The 18,595-nt window shown below is 44.6% G+C and overlaps 2 protein-coding genes across 2 annotated transcripts; both read right to left on the bottom strand.

The window, feature by feature from the left end:
• LOC123175574 (uncharacterized) lies at positions 1-521 on the bottom strand. Its single transcript, XM_044590235.1, has one exon. The coding sequence runs from the start codon at positions 439-441 to the stop codon at positions 199-201; it is 243 nt and encodes an 80-aa protein (XP_044446170.1). The 5' UTR covers positions 442-521; the 3' UTR covers positions 1-198.
• A 17,593-nt stretch (positions 522-18,114) lies between these two features.
• LOC123175558 (uncharacterized) lies at positions 18,115-18,595 on the bottom strand. Its single transcript, XM_044590234.1, has one exon. It carries the CDS (start codon positions 18,527-18,529, stop codon positions 18,287-18,289), a length of 243 nt encoding a protein of 80 aa, XP_044446169.1. The 5' UTR covers positions 18,530-18,595; the 3' UTR covers positions 18,115-18,286.

Here is an 18,595-nt window from a genome sequence, read left to right as displayed (position 1 = left end):
TCATTCGCAGTTTCAGAGTTTCAACAGTAAGCAACTTCTGTATGAACAGTACTGTCTAATACACACTCGTAGCTAAACTAGAGGAGGAGCAAATCACAAGGTGAGGACGCTTCAAACTCTTCAGCCTCGAGCCATGGTCCGGCCGGGCGGCAAGTAAAATTGAGAAGAAGAAGAAGAAGACCCTGCGGGTGTGGCTTGCTAGAGGCGGTGGGCAGGGACGAGGCCGTCATCGAAGTTCTGGGAGTAGCTCTTGAGGTCGTACCCGAAACTCAGGGCGCGGCGCTTCGGCCGCAGCATGGCGCGCCTCACTCTCCAGAAGAGCTGCCTCACGGGCGCTGGGGCCTGCCGCCACAATCCTGACCCGCCGTGGCTCTTCCCCTCCATCATCTTCCGGCTGCCGATGCTCCTCGTCATGCGCAGTGATCCTCCTAGAAACGCCATTGGTCGACCTTGATGAGATGACAAGGAAGGGATCGAGCTCACGGTTGATTAAACACGGCTCTGCTGCTCTTCTTTCTTGATTAGGTAGCTTATGGTTGCACAAATGTGGCTCCTCAGCAGCCGTTTTATAAGCTTGCCGAATGGACGGGGCTACGACGCTGACAGTAACAACGGCTGGGCTCGCCAGCAGCCACGCACTCAACTCATGTCTGACGAGAAAAATGAACTTTACACAACGATTAGCCCATGGCAAAATCTTATTTCGGACATCTTTTCTAGTCGGCACCCTACACTAGCTACATCTACAGTCAAAGACCGACGCGGCATCATAAAAAGGCAAGGTACGACATCCAAGGAGCTAGAGGGTTGATCGGTGGAGGCCTCGTGTCGTGTCGGCACAGGCAGTTGCATAGTACTACAAACAAGTAATTTCGCTTGAGGCATCCATCGACAAGTGTTGGTGCTTTTCATGTCACGGCCAGTGCTTTTTAGTTCTAAATAGTGTTGTATCAAACGGTCCCAAGAGAAGAAGCACTGGATCGTGTGCTCATGCTCAGGTTCGGATAACCCCCGACTTTAATTTGGCCGTCCACATTACCGAAAAGATTGGCATGTAGGCAGATACTCTTTATGTGTTGATAAAGGCATGTTGAAACCATGTGCTCTTGGTTACTGACTACTCATATATCCGATCATGAAGATATTGTTCTTTGGGACAAATCTTCATCGGAAAAGAAACAAAGGGGGAGAAGATGAAAGTCGATGGCTGCATCGTGGCACTTTACGTGCACGACGATCATGGCCCATATATCCATTATCCATTGTTCAGTTAACCTGAGCTAGCATCAGTAAGCACTTTCTACTTTGGTGCAGACCTAGCAATCGACATAGAAAACGGAAATTCTAACGGCACCAGTACCTACTGACACATCTGTTCCCCTTCGTCTCTGCATAAACTTGTTGTGCTGACTTGCAGTATAAAGGTACAGGTACCAAATATTTTCGGCAGGAATACATTGCAATACACTCCAATATGTTTCCATTATAGTAGTTTTTCATCTGGTAAAGTAGAGAAGGATGGAGTGCTGCATGCTGCATGCTGCATGCACACAGATTCTCTCTCTCCGCCCATTGAAAAGTTAGCTTTTCATTTTTTTGTGAGATACTAATTCATTGATATCTTTTGAATAAAAGTTATTCTAAAATACTATTACATATTTGGATTCCGGGCGACAAGATTGTTACAACAAGAACAAATTGGAATATATTTTAAGTGTTTAAAAAAATTAATGAAACGTATTTCACTCCTTTGTTAAAATTAGATTTCATTCATTAATTAAATACACTGATTTCATTCGAATATTCATAAGGCTGATTACATTTAATAAACATTGATTTCACTCATTTAAAAAATATTCCATTTAATTCAATAAAAATAATTTCACTCATTTTCAAAAAGGCCTATTTCACTAGTATAAAAAACATATTCCATTCATTTCGAAACACCAATTTAACTCACTTCGAAAGACTTATTTCACTCAATTCAAAAAAAATAATTCCACTCATTATCTGAGAGACCGATTTCACTTTCTTTAAACGGAATATTTCACTGATTACACGGAAAGAAAGATTTCACCACACTAGTTTATTAATCATTGATTTCACGTAATTCAAAGTACTGATTTCAATCAACTCAAAAATAATTTGACTTACTTCAAAGAACCGATCTCACTAGTTTTAAACAACATATTTCAATCATTTGAAAGAAAATAGACTTCTCTAGTTTATGATTAATTGTTTTTAGTTAATTCAAAGTACTGATTTCAATCAAGTCAAAAATAATTTCAATTATTTCAAAGAACCGATTCACTTATTTCACACAATTAAAAGAAAGATACCAATGTACAATCTACAATCCTCGACTCCTCTTTAATAGTAGAGACACCTGTTCTAGCTTTTGTAATGTTGGTCCCATGGTTCGTATAGAAAATGAAATGTTTTAGTTGATTTTTCCCAAGGTTTTTGTGATGAGATGCCTCTTATGTTGCTTAGACAAGCTAGATATCACCATGTCGTGTTGGTGTGCATCTTTTAGTTCATCTTCATCGCCATTGGGTAAGTGGCTCTCCCAGGAGCGAGAGGGTCGATGGAGGCCACATGTCGTGTCGACACAACAGATCCATACTCAAAAGTAATTTCACTTGAGGCATCCATCGACAAGTATTGGTGCTTGCCATGTCATGACCAGTGCTTTTTAGTTCGAAAATAATGTTGTATCAAACGATCCCAAGAGAAGAAGCACTGGATCGTGTGCTGGTGCTCAGGTTCGGATATCCCCTGACTTTAATTTGGCCGTCCACATTACCGGATAAATTGGCACGTAGGAAATACTCTTTATGTGTAAATAAAGCTATGTTGGGACCACGTGGTCTTGGTTAGTGACGATCCATATATCCAATCATGAAGATGTAGTTCCTAGGAACAAATCTTCACCGGAAAAGAAACAAAGGGAGGAGAAGAAGGAAGACGGTTGCTGCATCATGACTCTTTATGCGCACCACGGTCATGGCCCATCTATCCATTATCCATTGTTCAATTAAGCTGAGCTAGCAGTAGTAAGCACTTTCTGCTTTTGTACAGACCTACCACTTTCAACTTTTACACAGACCTAGCAATGGGCATAGAAAGCGGAAATCCACCCGTGCCTACCGGCACATTAGTTGCCCTTCATCTCATCTTGAAGATTGTTGTGCGAACTTGCGGTTTAAAGATAGCAAATATTTTGCTGAAGGAATACATTGCAATACACTGTGAAAGGGTTCATGATAGTAGCTTTTCGTCTGGTAAAATTAGAGAAGGACGGATGGTTGCATGCACACATATTCTCTCTCTTCACCATCGAAAAACTAGCACTTCATTATTCTTGTAAAATACTAAGTCATTGATATCCTCTGAATAAAATTGTTACTTTAAAATTGTTTTACATATTTGAATTCCCGACAACGAGATCTTAAAACAAGATCAAATTTAATACATTTAAATGATTTAAAAATTAGTGAAACATATTTCACTCCTTCCTTAAAAACAGATTCCACTCATTAATTAAAAACAGAGAGTGTGGAAATATTAAAAACACTAATTTCATTTCAAAAACATTGAGTTGATTCATTTCAAATGAATTATTCATTTAATTAAAAAATAGTTACACTCGTTTTCAAAAAGAGTGAGTTCACTAGTTTAAAACTACATATTTTCACTCAATAAAAAGTTTTCACTCATTTCAAAAGGCTTATTTCACTCGTTTATAAAAAATAAACTCGTTAACAGATAGACCGATTTCACTCGTTTTAATTCACTCATTTCACAAAAAAAAAGATTTCACTAGTTTATGAATCATTGATTTCACTTAATTCAAAGTACTGATTTCACTCAACTAAAAAAACATTTCAGTTATTTGAAAGACCCGGCGTCACTTATTCCACACAATTAAGAGTAAGACACCAATGTACAATGCACGATCGCCAACACCCCTTTAATACTAGAGATACCTGTTCTAGCTTTGGAATGTTGGTCCTATGGTCCATATAGAAAATAAAGGTTTTAGCTAATTTTTCCCCAAGGTTTTTGTGATGAGATGTCTATAATATTGCTTATACAAGCTAGATATCATCATGTTGTGTTGTTGTATCATGCAGTGTTGGTGTGCATCTTTGTGTTCGTCTTCATCGCCATTGGGTAAGTGGCTCTCCTTCGATTGCCCCTGTTTGGCCTGGTTGCAGTGGACGACCTCTTGCCTTCAGGTGGTTTTCTGCTCACCTCTAGTAAAACTGCCCGTGGAAAAAATGGAGGCCAAGTGGAAAGTTGGAGGGGCCAGAAGTGATGACAACCGACTATGGTGGCAATGTTGCCGTTTGAGAACTATTCGAACCCTTTATGGTCTATATGCAGAAATACAGTCAGGTGTGTATTTTCGCGTGATGTTTTGGTAAATCCAAATGCAGTGACACTAGTAGGAAAAGGGGCTTTTACCCCGGTTGGTAAGGGCCTTTTGTCCCGGTTTTCGAACCGGGACTAAAGGGTCGTTACTAAAGCCCTAACCCTTTAGTCCCGGTTCTTACACGAACCGGGACAGAAGGTCCTCCACGTGGCCACTGCTGCCAGCCCAGTCAGGGGGGCCTTTGGTCCCGGTTGGTGCCACCAACCAGGACCAATAGGCAGGGCCTTTTGTCCCGGTTGGTGTCACCAACTGGGACCAATAGGCATCCACGCGTCAGCATTTCAGGGGCTGGGGTTTTTTTTGAAGGGGGGGGGGGGTTGGGGGGTTAATTTAGGTGTTTCATATATTGTGTTAGCTAGCTAATTAATAGAGAGAAGTGTTCTCTCTTATCTCCGTGCTTGGTCGACGCTACGTACTATATACGTATGGAGAGGACTAGACACGCTAGCTAGTAATCAAATGAAGGAAACAGAAGATCGTCATGAACATATGCATACAGAGAGAAGTGATATCGACCACCTCTCCTTCTCCGAGAGATAGGACGAACAACAAGTTCTCGTATATCTATCCGACAATACCGGCTACATATATACAATAATTATCTCTTACAATACAATCTCCTAATTAAATTGTAAGAACACAGGGTCCACATAGTATTCTCCGTTTTCAGCGATCACATGGTCAAGGAAGAATGCCGCCAATTCCTCTTGAATTCCTCGCATACGATCTGGTGCTAGGAGTTCATCCCACTTCCGAAACATCTAATTTGAAGAAGGGGGTCAATACATATATATATGAATAAATGAAACTCAACACAAATGATGGTAATAAAATAAAATTGTGAATATTATTGCTTACGCACTTCATATTGTTCTTCAGTGTAGCCCCACTCACAGGTCGTGTAGCGGATGGACTCGCAAACGTAGTATCCACAGTAATTATTCCCGGGTTCCTGCCACAACCACTTTACAAGAAATAGAGGTCAATCAAACTGATAAGCAAGCATGCTAAATGGTATTGATGAAACTAGGGCTTGAATCACTAGGAGATGCGCGGAACATGCTACTATAGTACTTACTTTCGGGTGTTTAAATTGCAGCTTCTTCGGCAGTCCCGGAGCTTTTGTGGTGAATTTTCTCCAAACCCTGCCAGACAAAGAAAACAATTGGTGGATGCTGATCGGGATCTTGTCCCTAACTAGAACCCCGCACTGAGCAGCAAATGCATCCTTTGTCCGGATGGGTTCAATCGGTTGGCCGTCGCGCGCGATTGCTGTGATCTCAAACCTTTCATCCGAGCGCAACTTTCTCTTCGGGCCTCGTCTCTTTACCGCAATTGTGCTCGATCCGGAGGGCTAGAAAAAAGAAGAAATACGAGTTTTAATTAATATGTGTACATACCAAAACAATGAATGCATTAATTAGCTAGTCTGCAAAGGCTTAACTAATATATTTACCTGGCCGGACTCTGTTCGGTCACCGGAGCCGTCACCACGGGCTCCTTGCACCAGCATTGGGTCACCGGAGCCATCATAATCATGTCTTTCCTCCTCCACTCTTCGATCACCGTAGCCTGCTTCTTCACCCTGTTCTTCCAGACCATCATTGTCGTTAAGATACGACAAGATATCACCTCCGGCTAAGATTATGTCCCCCAACACCTCTTCTGCTTGCTCGTCTCGTCCGTGCTCCATTGTTTCTGCAAATATTACAACATGGCAATTATTACACAAACATGACAGCAGGTGGTTAGTGCAAACGTAGACCTAGCTTATTCCGGGTTTGGGGTGGTCTCATCAACGCTTCAAGGGTAGGGGCGCGGCGGGAGGGGGTAGGAGACCAACATCGTTTTTTTCTACGGTTTGGGTGTGATCGAGAGTTTTGGTCGAGCGAGAGGGCCGGGGGGTGCTCCCATGGTATAAGTTATCACGGTCGAGAGGGGGTATAAATATCGACCGTCCATCATGTCGAAGTTATCTGGGAGGGAGTTATATATATCGACAACGACGACATACATACATAGGAAAATAATGTTATCGGGAAGGGGGTATATCGACCCCCCCCCCATGTGTTGAAGTTATCGGGAGGGGGTTATATCGACAACGACAATGAACGTACATGGGAAAATAATATTATCGGGGAGGGGGTATATCGACCCCCCCTCGTGTTGAAGTTATCGGGAGAGGGGTATATCGACGACGACAGACCCGATAAAACATAAGAAAACGAAGAAGAAACAAAAAGAGGAGAAGAAGAAAAGGAATAGAGGAGAAGATCGAAGAAAAAAAAGAAGAAGAAAAAAAAGAGGAGAAGAAGAAAGGAATCTCTTCTATTCCTTTCTTCTTGTCCTCTTCTTTTTCTTCTTTTTTCCTCTTCTTATTTATTTCTCCTCTTCTTCCTCTCCTCTTCTTCTCCTTTCTTCCTCTTCTTATTTTCCTTTTTCCTCTCATTCATAAAAAAATGTTCAAATAGAAAATTTTGAAAAAAAGTAAAGGTTTTGCCTAATGCATTGTTCATATGAATATACAAACATTTGCATATTCTACAATAATTAATATCACCAAAAAAAATCTATGAACAGAAAAAAATCCTAACTTTTCTAAAAATCTATCTTTTGCATATATACATGAACATATATATACACAGAGAACATATATACATACATATACACAGAGAAAATGCAAAAAAAAGATCTAAAAAAGGACATATAAACAGATATACACACATACATATACTCATACATATACATATAATTAAGCATATAAATGTGCAGAAAAAACATGGAGGAATTAGGGGGCAGTGCCGGCCCTGACCAAGGCGACGGCGGCGCGTCGGGGCAGGGGCAGAGGCCACGGCGGCGTGGTCGGGGCAGGGGCAGAGGCGTCGGCGGCGAAGGGCGGGGCAGGGCGACGGCGACGACGGGGACGGGCCGGGGCGGCGCGCGTCGGGGCAGGGGCGCGGCTAAGGGCGAGGGCGCGGGCAACGGCGACGGCGACGACGGGCACGGGCGACGGCGACGGCGGGGGCGGCGGGCGGCGTCGGGGCAGCCTGGCGGCGTCGGCGTCGTCGGGGCGGCAACTGCTAGGTAACTCTGAAAATTTCCTCGCTAGCTGAGAGAGAGCCGCACCTGTTTATAAGGTGCGGTGCGCCTGAGCTGTCGAGCTCCTCTCTAAAGTAGGCTTACGGGCCTAACCTCTCTGTACATGCCTGTGGGCCTACTGGGCCTTCTGCGGGCCTGAATCCTGGCCCATGGATGGGTTTCTAATCGTATTCAGGCCGTGGTGGCCCAGTAGGTGGCATAATTTTTAATTTTTGGCCTGTTATATTTCATGCATTTACTAATTATTTTGAGCTATAAGACCCTAAAATTGAAAAGCATTTCAAATGAACTCTGAAAAGGTTGAAAGTTGGCATGGTATCATCATTTCATCCACATAGCATGTGCAAGAAAGTTGAGAGGGTTACGGCAAAAACTAGATGCACTTCGTGTACAAAACGGACAATGGTATCATACTCGTCTGTTACAAAGTTGGCATGGTATCATCATAATAGTTGCGGGAGAAAGTCTTCACTTTTTCTTCGCTTGTGTCATTTGCTTATTGCGCCGTAACCATGGATAATCTTCATCGTTTATCAGGATGCTTGGGTCATCCTTGACTTTGAAGGGAGGAATTTCATGAAACTTTTCATAATCTTCAGACATGTCTGTCTTGCCCTCCACTCCCACAATGTCCCTTTGTAAGTCAATACAGGCGAAGATGGTGTCAGGACCGGTTTTTCGGGATATTAAGTTTCCAGAAAATGGCCATTGTGCTCACCAGCCCCAGGATTACTGTTAGCTAATGAGGCACCAACTTGATATAGAAAATCCAAGCAAGGTACAAAATATAAAGTACAAGACGATTGTGGCCTATGAGTACAACACTTGGTTTCTAGCGGTTGATGGCGGAAGCAGTTTGTGGTTCATCTGCGTCCATGGGACTCCATTTTCCACAAGAACAGCTGACCAGGATAACTCCTATCTTCGCGAGGCTGCTATCACCTTTACATGGGTTCCGGGGCTGTCGTCGTAACGCTCTTCTCCACGCAAGAAATCTGGCCAAGACAATAGCCAGGGACAAGCCAGTGAGTACGTTTGAATGTACTCGCAAACATTTCGAACACGGATATAATATATAACGAGGGGTAATCATGCTCCGAAATATTTTATGATCATAACGTCTGTCACGAAATAAACGAAATCCGTGATGCACCCATGCAGGTAAAATATGAACATGCAATACGGGAGTAGAAATAGAATGCACTGATCGAGTGTCTGAAATGACTCCTCGAAAGGGTGCAAATAAATTAACCATGCCGCAGTCGGGCGTCTGAGCGACACCACAAAAAGGGCTTATAAAGAATAATTAAATAACAAGCATGCCGCAGTCGGGCGTCTGAGCGACACCACATAAAGGGCTTATAATATAAAAGAAATAACAAGCATGCCACAGTCGGGCGTCTATGCAACACCACATAAAGGGCTTATAATATAAAAGAAATAACAAGCATGCCACAGTCGGGCGTCTATGCGACACCACATAAAGGGCTTATAAATAAAAGAAATAACAAGCATGCCAGAGTCGGGCGTCTATGCGACACCACATAAAGGGCTTATAAATAAAAGAAATAACAAGCATGCCACAGTCGGGCGTCTATGCGACACCACATAAAAGGCTTATAAATAATAATCACAGTGAATATCCAGGAGGTAGAACCGTCCCAGGGATACTCAATAATTCAAATAAAGTAACTGGTTAGTCCGCAATAATAATAATCATAATCCTCATGTGTCACGGGTCATAATCAAAGTTCTGGTTTAGCAGTTTTTCCTCCGAAGACCGACACTAAGACCGACACTTGACCCATCCCAGACTGTAGTCCTTAACCATGGACACGGCTATTCGAATAGATGTATAATCTCTGCAGAGGGTGTACTCTTTACCCACGGGTAATGGATTTCTTTCGTCCATCGGGACTAATTCCGTCTACGGTCTTTTAATTGAAAACACGCCTGACCTGCAAACACCAGCTTAACTTACCGGTGTCTGGAATCACCCACGACACCTGTCAAGCGAAACTCTAAGTGGGGAGGCGACAACCTCGACGTAGCATGGGATCACAAAATTTATACCGCGCGCAAACTAGGGGAGGTACCCCTTCGGCTACAACCGAAACACCCATTCCCCCTGACCGGATGACTGGCTTTAATCCATGGCCATGGGACCCTCATCACGGCCTCTCTGTACGGTGTGTGCTAGAAAGGGGTTGACAACTTACTGAACCGTACCCTACCCATGGCAGGGACAAGTGGTAGTACGAAGCAAGTATGGGGGTTACTGGAACAAGACTCGATCTACGGCCGACTCAGGAGGTTCAAGTATTCTCTGCATGATTAGCATAACAAAAATATTTTCATTAACAGGTAAGCTCACCACTCATCAAGCCTCACCATGCCATACCGGACATACTCGTCTCAACGGGGAAATAGGGACAAGCTCGTGTCTACCCAAGACCGCGACTTTCCCGGCTTCCTTCCGGTATGCATGAGAAGTTTACGAGGATGATTACCATCACCAGCATATCCATTTCTAACAGCAAAGCATCTCCAATATGCAACCGTGCGTATGATTTTATCGTCACATAAAAATAACGTATGCTCCAAGTCAAGGTGGTGTTGTAACCGTATCAAAACACCTCACAAAAAATATTATGCCAGAGTTCAGAATGCTTGCCTTCAGGTGTATGCATGTGGGGGTGCACCTTTTGAAGGTTGCCTTTTTCTCCAAAATCCTATTTTGAGAAATATTCAAATAACACATATTTCAAAAACAGTACAAAAGCTTGTCCCAAATATTTCTGAAATAAATCTTAAAATAAACTAGATGAAATTTGAGAGAGGTAGGAAAAAGAATCAACTTATTTGGAGTTTTATTTTAAAAGATATAGCCAGTCAAAGTTCTGTTTTTAATAAAACCAGAAAAGAAAACGTTTCGGGGGAAAATACGCTTTCGAAGCAAAGGAGACGTACTCGGGACTTTGCGCTTCCACTAAAGCCAGCGTGGGTCGCTGACAGTGGGTCCACGGGGCCCACTGGTCAGGTTTGACTAGTCCCCCTCTCCCTCCTTTCTCTCTGCCCGAACGGTGGCGGGACTCTGGCGATCGCCGTCGACGAACGGCAGCTCCCCACGGGGCCCCGAGGGCAGGGATGGATCCGCCAGTCTAGGGCGGTCCTCCCGATGGGTGCTAGGCAGGTGGGGACGGAGGATGTCACCGGCGGCGAGCTCCGCGGCGGACGGTGGTTCGGGAGCAAATGGGGCTTCAGGCTATGGTGGTCCTTGGTCGAGGCAGAGGCGCTGGGCAGCTCGGCAAGACCATGGGGAGACGGGTGGTGGTGTTGGATGGACGGGGAAGGGTCTGGTTGCGACGCATTGCACTGGATTGTGGCGGCGACCGAACTGGACGGAGACGGGGAAGAAAGCTTCCCGACGTCGATTGCTGGGTGATGGGGGCACTAGGGGGTTAGAATGAGGTTGCCTGAGTGCTAGGTTGAGCTCGGGGTCCCCTTATATAGGCGCTCGAGGTCGGTCCCGCGGCGGCCGTGGATAGGATCGCCGGCGACCGCTGTTCTGTAGCTGCAGGACTACGTGGCGGCGACGAGCGCGTGCCGACGGGCTTGCGGATAGGCTCGGGCTGTTCCCAGGAAGCAGCTGGCGCGCGCCGGTGGCTTGGGCGGCTCCGTCCACGGCAGAGCCCGCTGCCGACGCCGGCGTGCCGCCAAGGGAGCCCTGACGGCGGCGCTGCAGGGCGCCAGGGAGGCTTGGAGGGTTCTGGTGAGTGGGCGAGGGCAGGGCATGGCTCTGCAGGCGAGCAAGGGCCAGGGGTGCGACGCGGCGACCCGAGCGCACGCACGTGCAAAACGCGCGCTCTGGCCGCGCCCAGAGCACGCACACCAGGTGTTCGACGAAAAGCCAGCGCGTGCTAGAGGGCTAGGGTGATGCTGGTAGTTAACAGGCCAGGGTTAGGGATAGCTAGGAGCTTAATGAACATGCTGGATGGGTCAGGGGCTCAAGTCCACAATGCAAACTAGAAAACATGCCAAAACTGTTCCTGCACACAGGGTGTTCGACAGAATGCTAAGCGCATCTAGGCAACTCTTGGGGTGGCCAAAATCTCCAGATCCTAGTCTCTTTAGGAGCTAAAGAAGGTGGTAAGGTTAGTATGGCAAAAACAGAAATTTGTTAGTGCAAGTTTTTGAGAAAACCAGTTTTGGGCAGAAACTAAAGGCTATCATTGCATGCCCTAAAAATACTCCAATGGGTCCAATCTCCTGGACTTAAGGGTTTGGTAGGGAGGACTATAAGTAGGAAAAAGCTCATGGGCACTAGAGCAAAATAAAATAGGGTTGCAGTACAAATCACCAAACTGGACCAGAATGAAAATGAGGTTGATTCACTCAAAGTTTTCAAAGAACAACCCTGGGTTTTTGCATGAAGCTGAGTTATAAGCATCTACTGACATCTCCAAACACTTGGAAGAATTTTTAGGGAAATATTTAAATAGGTTGTAGTGCAAAAATACCTACTGGACCAGATTTGAAAAGTTGATGTAGAGCTCAAAATCTCCAATAACCAAAAGATGTTTTTGCATAAAAGTGATGTGGGAACATCACATGACATCCCCAAATTTTGGTGAAAATTTGAAATGCATTTATCAAATGGTTGCAGTGCAAAAGAGGCTCCAAATTTATGAAAGATCATTTTAAAAGAATAAAACTCAGGAAAAGCAATTATGCAAATAAATCCACTGATAGAGAATTGTTTTTATAAAGAGAGCATACAAGTCCAATAATACTTTTGAAAAGTTTCCACTTGAGTTAAAAACCCACAATATTAAAGATAAGAGGGGTTCTGAAATCAAAGAGAAATCCAGAAAAATAAAAATTTAATTTCTGGCAAAATTTTAATTAATAAAACAAGGGCAAATTTTTGGGGTGTTACAGATGGTCCCCTGGACAACGAGTACAACTCATCACAAACAGTGGTGTCACCTCTGAGACGTGTTTCCATCCAACTGCTGAAAGTCCTGATGTGTTCACATGTAATCCAGTCGTCACACTGCTCCGGGTGTTTGGAGCGCATACTGTTCTTGTGTTCATCGCGACATACGGGGTCACCAAGGTAGAGTTCTGTAGAACTGTGTAGTGTGCTTGAGACCAAGAATATCCGTCCCTGCATATTATTGAGTCCCCTCCAAGCGTGCTTTTTCCAGTCAGTCTCCCCTCATACCGCGATTTAGGGAGACCTATCTTCTTAAGGCCAGGAATGAAGTCAACACAAAACCCAATGACATCCTCTGTTTGATGGCCCATGGAGATGCTTCCTTCTGGCCTAGCGCGGTTACGGACATATTTCTTTAGGACTCCCATGAACCTCTCAAAGGGGAACATGTTGTGTAGAAATACGGGCCCCAGAATGAAATCTCGTCGACTAGATGAACTAGGACGTGCGTCATGATATTGAAGAAGGATGGTGGGAACACCAGCTCCAAACTGACAAGAAATTGTGCCACATCACTTCTTATCCTTGGTATGATTTCTGGATCGATCACCTTCTGAGAGATTGCATTGAGGAATGCACATAGCTTCACAATGGCTAATCGGACGTTTTCCGGTAGAAGCCCCCTCAATGCAACCGGAAGCAGTTGCGTCATAATCACGTGGCAGTCATGAGACTTTAGGTTCTGGAAATTTTTCTCTGGCATATTTATTATTCCCTTTATATTCGACGAGAAGCCAGTCGGGACCTTCATACTGAGCAGGCATTTAAAGAAGATTTCTTTCTCTTCTTTCGTAAGAGCGTAGCTGGCACGACCTTCATACTGCTTCGGAGGCATGCCGTCTTTTTCGTGCAAACGTTGCAGGTCCTCCCGTGCCTCAGGTGTATCTTTTGTCTTCCCATACATGCCCAAGAAGCCTAGCAGGTTCACGCAAAGGTTCTTCGTCACATGCATCACGTCGATTGAAGAGCGGACCTCTACCTCTTTCCAGTAGGGTAGGTCCCAAAATATAGATTTCTTCTTCTACATGGGTGCGTGTCCCTCAGCGTCATTCGGAACAGCTAGTCCGCCGGGACCCTTTCCAAAGATTACGTGTAAATCATTGACCATAGCAAGTACGTGATCACCGGTACGCATGGCGGGCTTCTTCCGGTGATCTGCCTCGCCTTTGAAATGCTTGCGTTTCTTTCGACATTGATGGTTGGTCGGAAGAAATCAACGATGGCCCAGGTACACATTCTTCCTGCATTTGTCCAGGTATATACTTTCAGTGTCATCTAAACAGTGCGTGCATGCGTGGTATCCCTTGTTTGTCTGTCCTGAAAGGTTACTGAGAGCGGGCAAATCGTTGATGGTTACAAACAGCAACGCGTGCAGGTTAAATTCCTCCTGTTTGTGCTCATCCCACGTACGTACACCGTTTCCATTCCACAGCTGTAAAAGTTCTTCAACTAATGGCCTTAGGTACACATCAATGTCGTTGCCGGGTTGCTTAGGGCCTTGGATGAGAACTGGCATCATAATGAACTTCCGCTTCATGCACATCCAAGGAGGAAGGTTATACATACATAGAGTCACGGGCCAGGTGCTGTGATTGCTGCTCTGCTCCCCGAAAGAATTAATGCCATCCGCGCTTAAACCAAACCATACGTTCCTTGGGTCAGCTGCAAACTCAGCCCAGTACTTTCTCTTGATTTTTCTCCACTGCGACCCGTCAGCGGGTGCTCTCAACTTCTCATCTTTCTTACGGTCCTCACCGTGCCATCGCATCAACTTGGCATGCTCTTCGTTTCTGAACAGACAATTCAACCGTGGTATTATAGGAGCATACCACATCACCTTCGCAGGAACCCTCTTCCTGGGGGGCTCGCCGTCAACATCACCAGGGTCATCTTGTCTGATCTTATACCGCAATGCACCGCAGACCGGGCATGCGTTCGGATCCTTGTACGCACCGCGGTAGAGGATGCAGTCATTAGGGCATGCATGTATCTTCTGCACCTCCAATCCTAGAGGGCATACGACCTTCTTTGTTGCGTATGTACTGTCGGGCAATTCGTTATCCTTTGGAAGCTTCTTCTTCAATATTTTCAATAGCTTCTCAAATCCTTTGTCAGGCACAGCATTCTCTGCCTTCCACTGCAGCAATTCCAGTATGGTACCGAGCTTTGTGTTGCCATCTTCGCAATTGGGGTACAACCCTTTTTTGTGATCCTCTAACATGCGATCGAACTTCAGCTTCTCCTTTTGACTTTCGCATTGCGTCCTTGCATCGACAATGACCCGGCGGAGATCATCATCATCGGGCACTGGTTCCTCTTGATCCTCAGCAGCTTCCCCCCTTGCAGCATCATTGGGCACATCATCTGGTTCCTCTTGATCTTCAGCAGCTTCCCCCGTTGCAGCATCACTGTATTCAGGGGGCACATAGTTGTCATCGTCCTCTTGTTCTTCGCCGTCTTCCATCATAACCCCTATTTCTCCGTGCCTCGTCCAAACATTATAGTGTGGCATGAAACCCTTGTAAAGCAGGTGGGTGTGAAGGATTTTCCGGTCAGAGTAAGACTTCGTATTCCCACATATAGGGCATGGACAACACATAAAACCATTCTGCTTGTTTGCCTCAGCCACTTCGAGAAAATCATGCACGCCCTTAATGTACTCGGAGGTGTGTCTGTCACCATACATCCATTGCCGGTTCATCTGCGTGCATTATATATAATTAAGTGTGTCAAAAACCATTACAGAACATCATGAATAGATAATTAAGTGACCAAATTAATAGAAGTTCGTCATCACATTAAAACCAAAGTACATACATAGTTCTCATCTAACAACATATATATAGCTCTCCAGAGCATCTAATTAATTAAACCATACATCGAAACTATGTAAAACATTTCAATGCGAAAACAAATGCGATCATAATCGCAACCAAGGTAACAATTGATCCAACGGCATAATGATACCAAGCCTCGGTATGAATGGCATATTTTCTAATCTTTCTAATCTTCAAGCGCATTGCATCCATCTTGATCTTGTGATCATCGACGACATCCGCAACATGCAACTCCAATATCATCTTCTCCTTCTCAATTTTTTTTATTTTTTCCTTCAAGTAATTGTTTTCTTCTTCAACTAAATTTAACCTCTCGACAATAGGGTCGGTTAGAATTTCTGGTTCAACCACCTCCTAGATAAATAAAATCTATGTCACGTTGGTCGGTATATTTGTCATAAACAATAAATGAACCAAATAGTTATAAAAAGATAATATATACCACATCCGAATCATAGACAGGACGAGGGCCGACGGGGGCGGATACCAAAACCATCGCACTATGTAATAAGAAGGAATAATAAAAGTAACAAAATTAGACAAGTAACTATCTAAAGTAAGAATTTTTTTTCCTTTCAGAAAGAAGATAAGAACAAGAGGCTCACCATGGTGGTGCTGGCGACGAGATCGGCGCGGGCGATCGACGGCGGTGAACACGGGGACGGGACGTGACGGACCGCTAAACCTAGACAAATCTCGGGGAAAATGGAGCTCGGAGGTCGAGTTTCGAGAGGAGAAAGATTAACTAGTGTGGCTCAGACATTTCATCGAATACCTCATGTGCATAGGAGGTGAGCTAGAGCACCCAAATGCCCTCCCCTCGCCAGCCAGAAAAAACAGAGCACTGTGGAGTGCTCTGCTGTGGCGATGGGGTATATATAGGGAACTCTTTGGTCCCGGTTCGTGGCACCAACCGGGACTAAAGGCCTTTGGTCTCGGTTGGTGCCACGAACCGGGACCAATGACCCCCTTTAGTCCCGGTTGGTGACACCAACCGGGACCAAAGGCCTTGTGCTGCCTCGCGTCAAAAGTTTAGTCCCACCTCGCTAGTTGAGAGGGCTCGAGAGAGGTTTATAAGCGCTGCTGCGCCCACCCTCTCGAGCTCCTCTCAACTGCAGGCTTTCGGGCCTAACCGTTCTCTTTGCCTGTGGGGCCTACTGGGTCTTCTGCGGGCCCGAATCCTGGCCCACGGACCGGTTTCAAGTCGTATTCAGGCCATGGTGGCCCAGTAGGTGGCATAATTTTTTTCTCTGCTTTTTGTTTTCTATTTTGCTTTATTTGTTTTGTTTTGTTTCTACTTACAACAAAAAACTTATTTATTTTATTTCTAATTACTTATGAATTTTACTTTAATTATTTTATTTTTATTTATTTTACTGCTGCTATTTTTATTTATTTTACTGCTGCTTTTTGTATTTAATTTATTAAGGTTTATTTATTTTAGTTACTATAGTTTATTTTATTTTATTTTATGAAGGTTTATTTATTTTTATTTATTTTATTAAGGTTTATTTATTTTATTTACTAAAAAAATGAACATAGATGCGCTTATAGAGGAAATTCAACCTAAATTCATAATAAATTTCTATGAAATTTACTGTGAATTTAGGTCAAATTCCTTGTATAAGGGCATCTATTTTCACTTTAAGAGGAGCTCAACAAGGCAGAGAGGGACGGGCTTATAAACTGGTGTGAGCGCCCTTCGGTTGACGAGGTGGGACTAAACACTGGCCGCAACTAGGACCAGCCCTTTAGTCCCGGTTTGTGGTATGAACCAGGACTAAAGGATGGTGGGCCAGGAGCGTGGCCCATTGGTCCGGGTTTGTCCCACCAACCGGGACCAATGCCCTCACGAGGCCCGGCAGGCCCCTGGTCGCACGAACCGGGACCAATGCTCACATTAGTCCCGGTTCGTGACTGAACCGGGACTAATGTGAATATTGCCTTGTGACCAAAGCCCAGTTTTCTACTAGTGTGATATGAGAGAGTAATGGTGGTGCGTTAGTGTTTTGGTAGTTAGTCAGGGCCGTCACATGAGTTCTGTGTTCTGTATGTAGCTTTTAGTTAGGCATCTATTTATCTTAGACGTCATTGGCATGTAAAAATAGTTTTTGTTCGGCTTGGCAACCAACGAGGACTGAGACTGCTTGTATCCATGAAGGATGCTTGTATGTGCAAAAGGTTGTTGTTTCGGACGTTGAGTATATTGAGCAACTCAAATCAAGATAATAATTACATGTGCATGCCCCTCTTAACAATCAAGCAAATAACTTGTAGAATATGTCAGACTTCCTTTTGAAGGATAATAGTACATCTTAGTTCAATCAGATTTCCAAGCGATTTGCTAAATCTCTTGGTGCAATGAGGCGAGCATAACTTTGACGTTGTAATTCATGGTGCAGCAACACACTGATGCTTCTAGTAACGAAGGATCTCGGCCTAAATGATCAATTATCTACCAAATGGGAGTTTCGAGGGCCTGAACATTCTGGTCACGTGGAATACATATATAATGTTTCTTAATAAAGGGAAAAGTTTTAATCCCACTGCTGATCTACATACAAAATAATAAACTTTTATAAGGGAGGGTTCCAAATCTTGCCTCCTGAAAATTAACATCGCATATCCACTTCAGTCCCAATATGGTGCAAGAGTGTATTCTAGGGTGGCATAAACATATATTGCTGAAATCCGATTCCATTGTGGCAAGTGACGGCTTGCTGACTTTCAACACTAAGCAACTAGTGCATGAACAGTACTTTCTAATACTAGCACATACTGGGTATTTTCCAACTCAATTTTTTTACTACTACACTGGTAGCTGATCTAGTGTAACAAATCACCAGCCTCGAGCCGTGCTCCGGCCGGGAGGCAAGTAAAATTGAAAAGAAGAAGAAGACGTTGCGGGTGTTGCTAGAGGCGGTGGGCTGGGAGGAGGCCATCGTCGAAGTTCTGGGAGTAGCTCTTGAGATCATACCCAAAACTCAGGGCACGGCGCTTCGGCTGTAGCACGACACGCCTCACCCTCCAGAAGAGCTGCCTCACAGGCGCCGGCGCCTGCGGCCACGACCCGAACCCGCCGTGGCTCTTCCCCTCCGTCATCTTCCGGCTGCCAGCGCTTCTCGTCACGCGCAATGATCCTCCCAGAAACGCCATCGGTCCTTGATGAGTGATTAAACACGGCTCTGCTGCCCTTCTTTCTTGATTAGGTTGCTCCTGATC

Source organism: Triticum aestivum, chromosome 1D (genome assembly GCF_018294505.1).
Source record: "Triticum aestivum cultivar Chinese Spring chromosome 1D, IWGSC CS RefSeq v2.1, whole genome shotgun sequence".
Lineage (NCBI taxonomy): Eukaryota > Viridiplantae > Streptophyta > Magnoliopsida > Poales > Poaceae > Triticum > Triticum aestivum.
The sequence above is the reverse complement of the archived record's forward strand: the minus strand, read 5'-3'. Positions and strand labels throughout refer to the sequence as shown.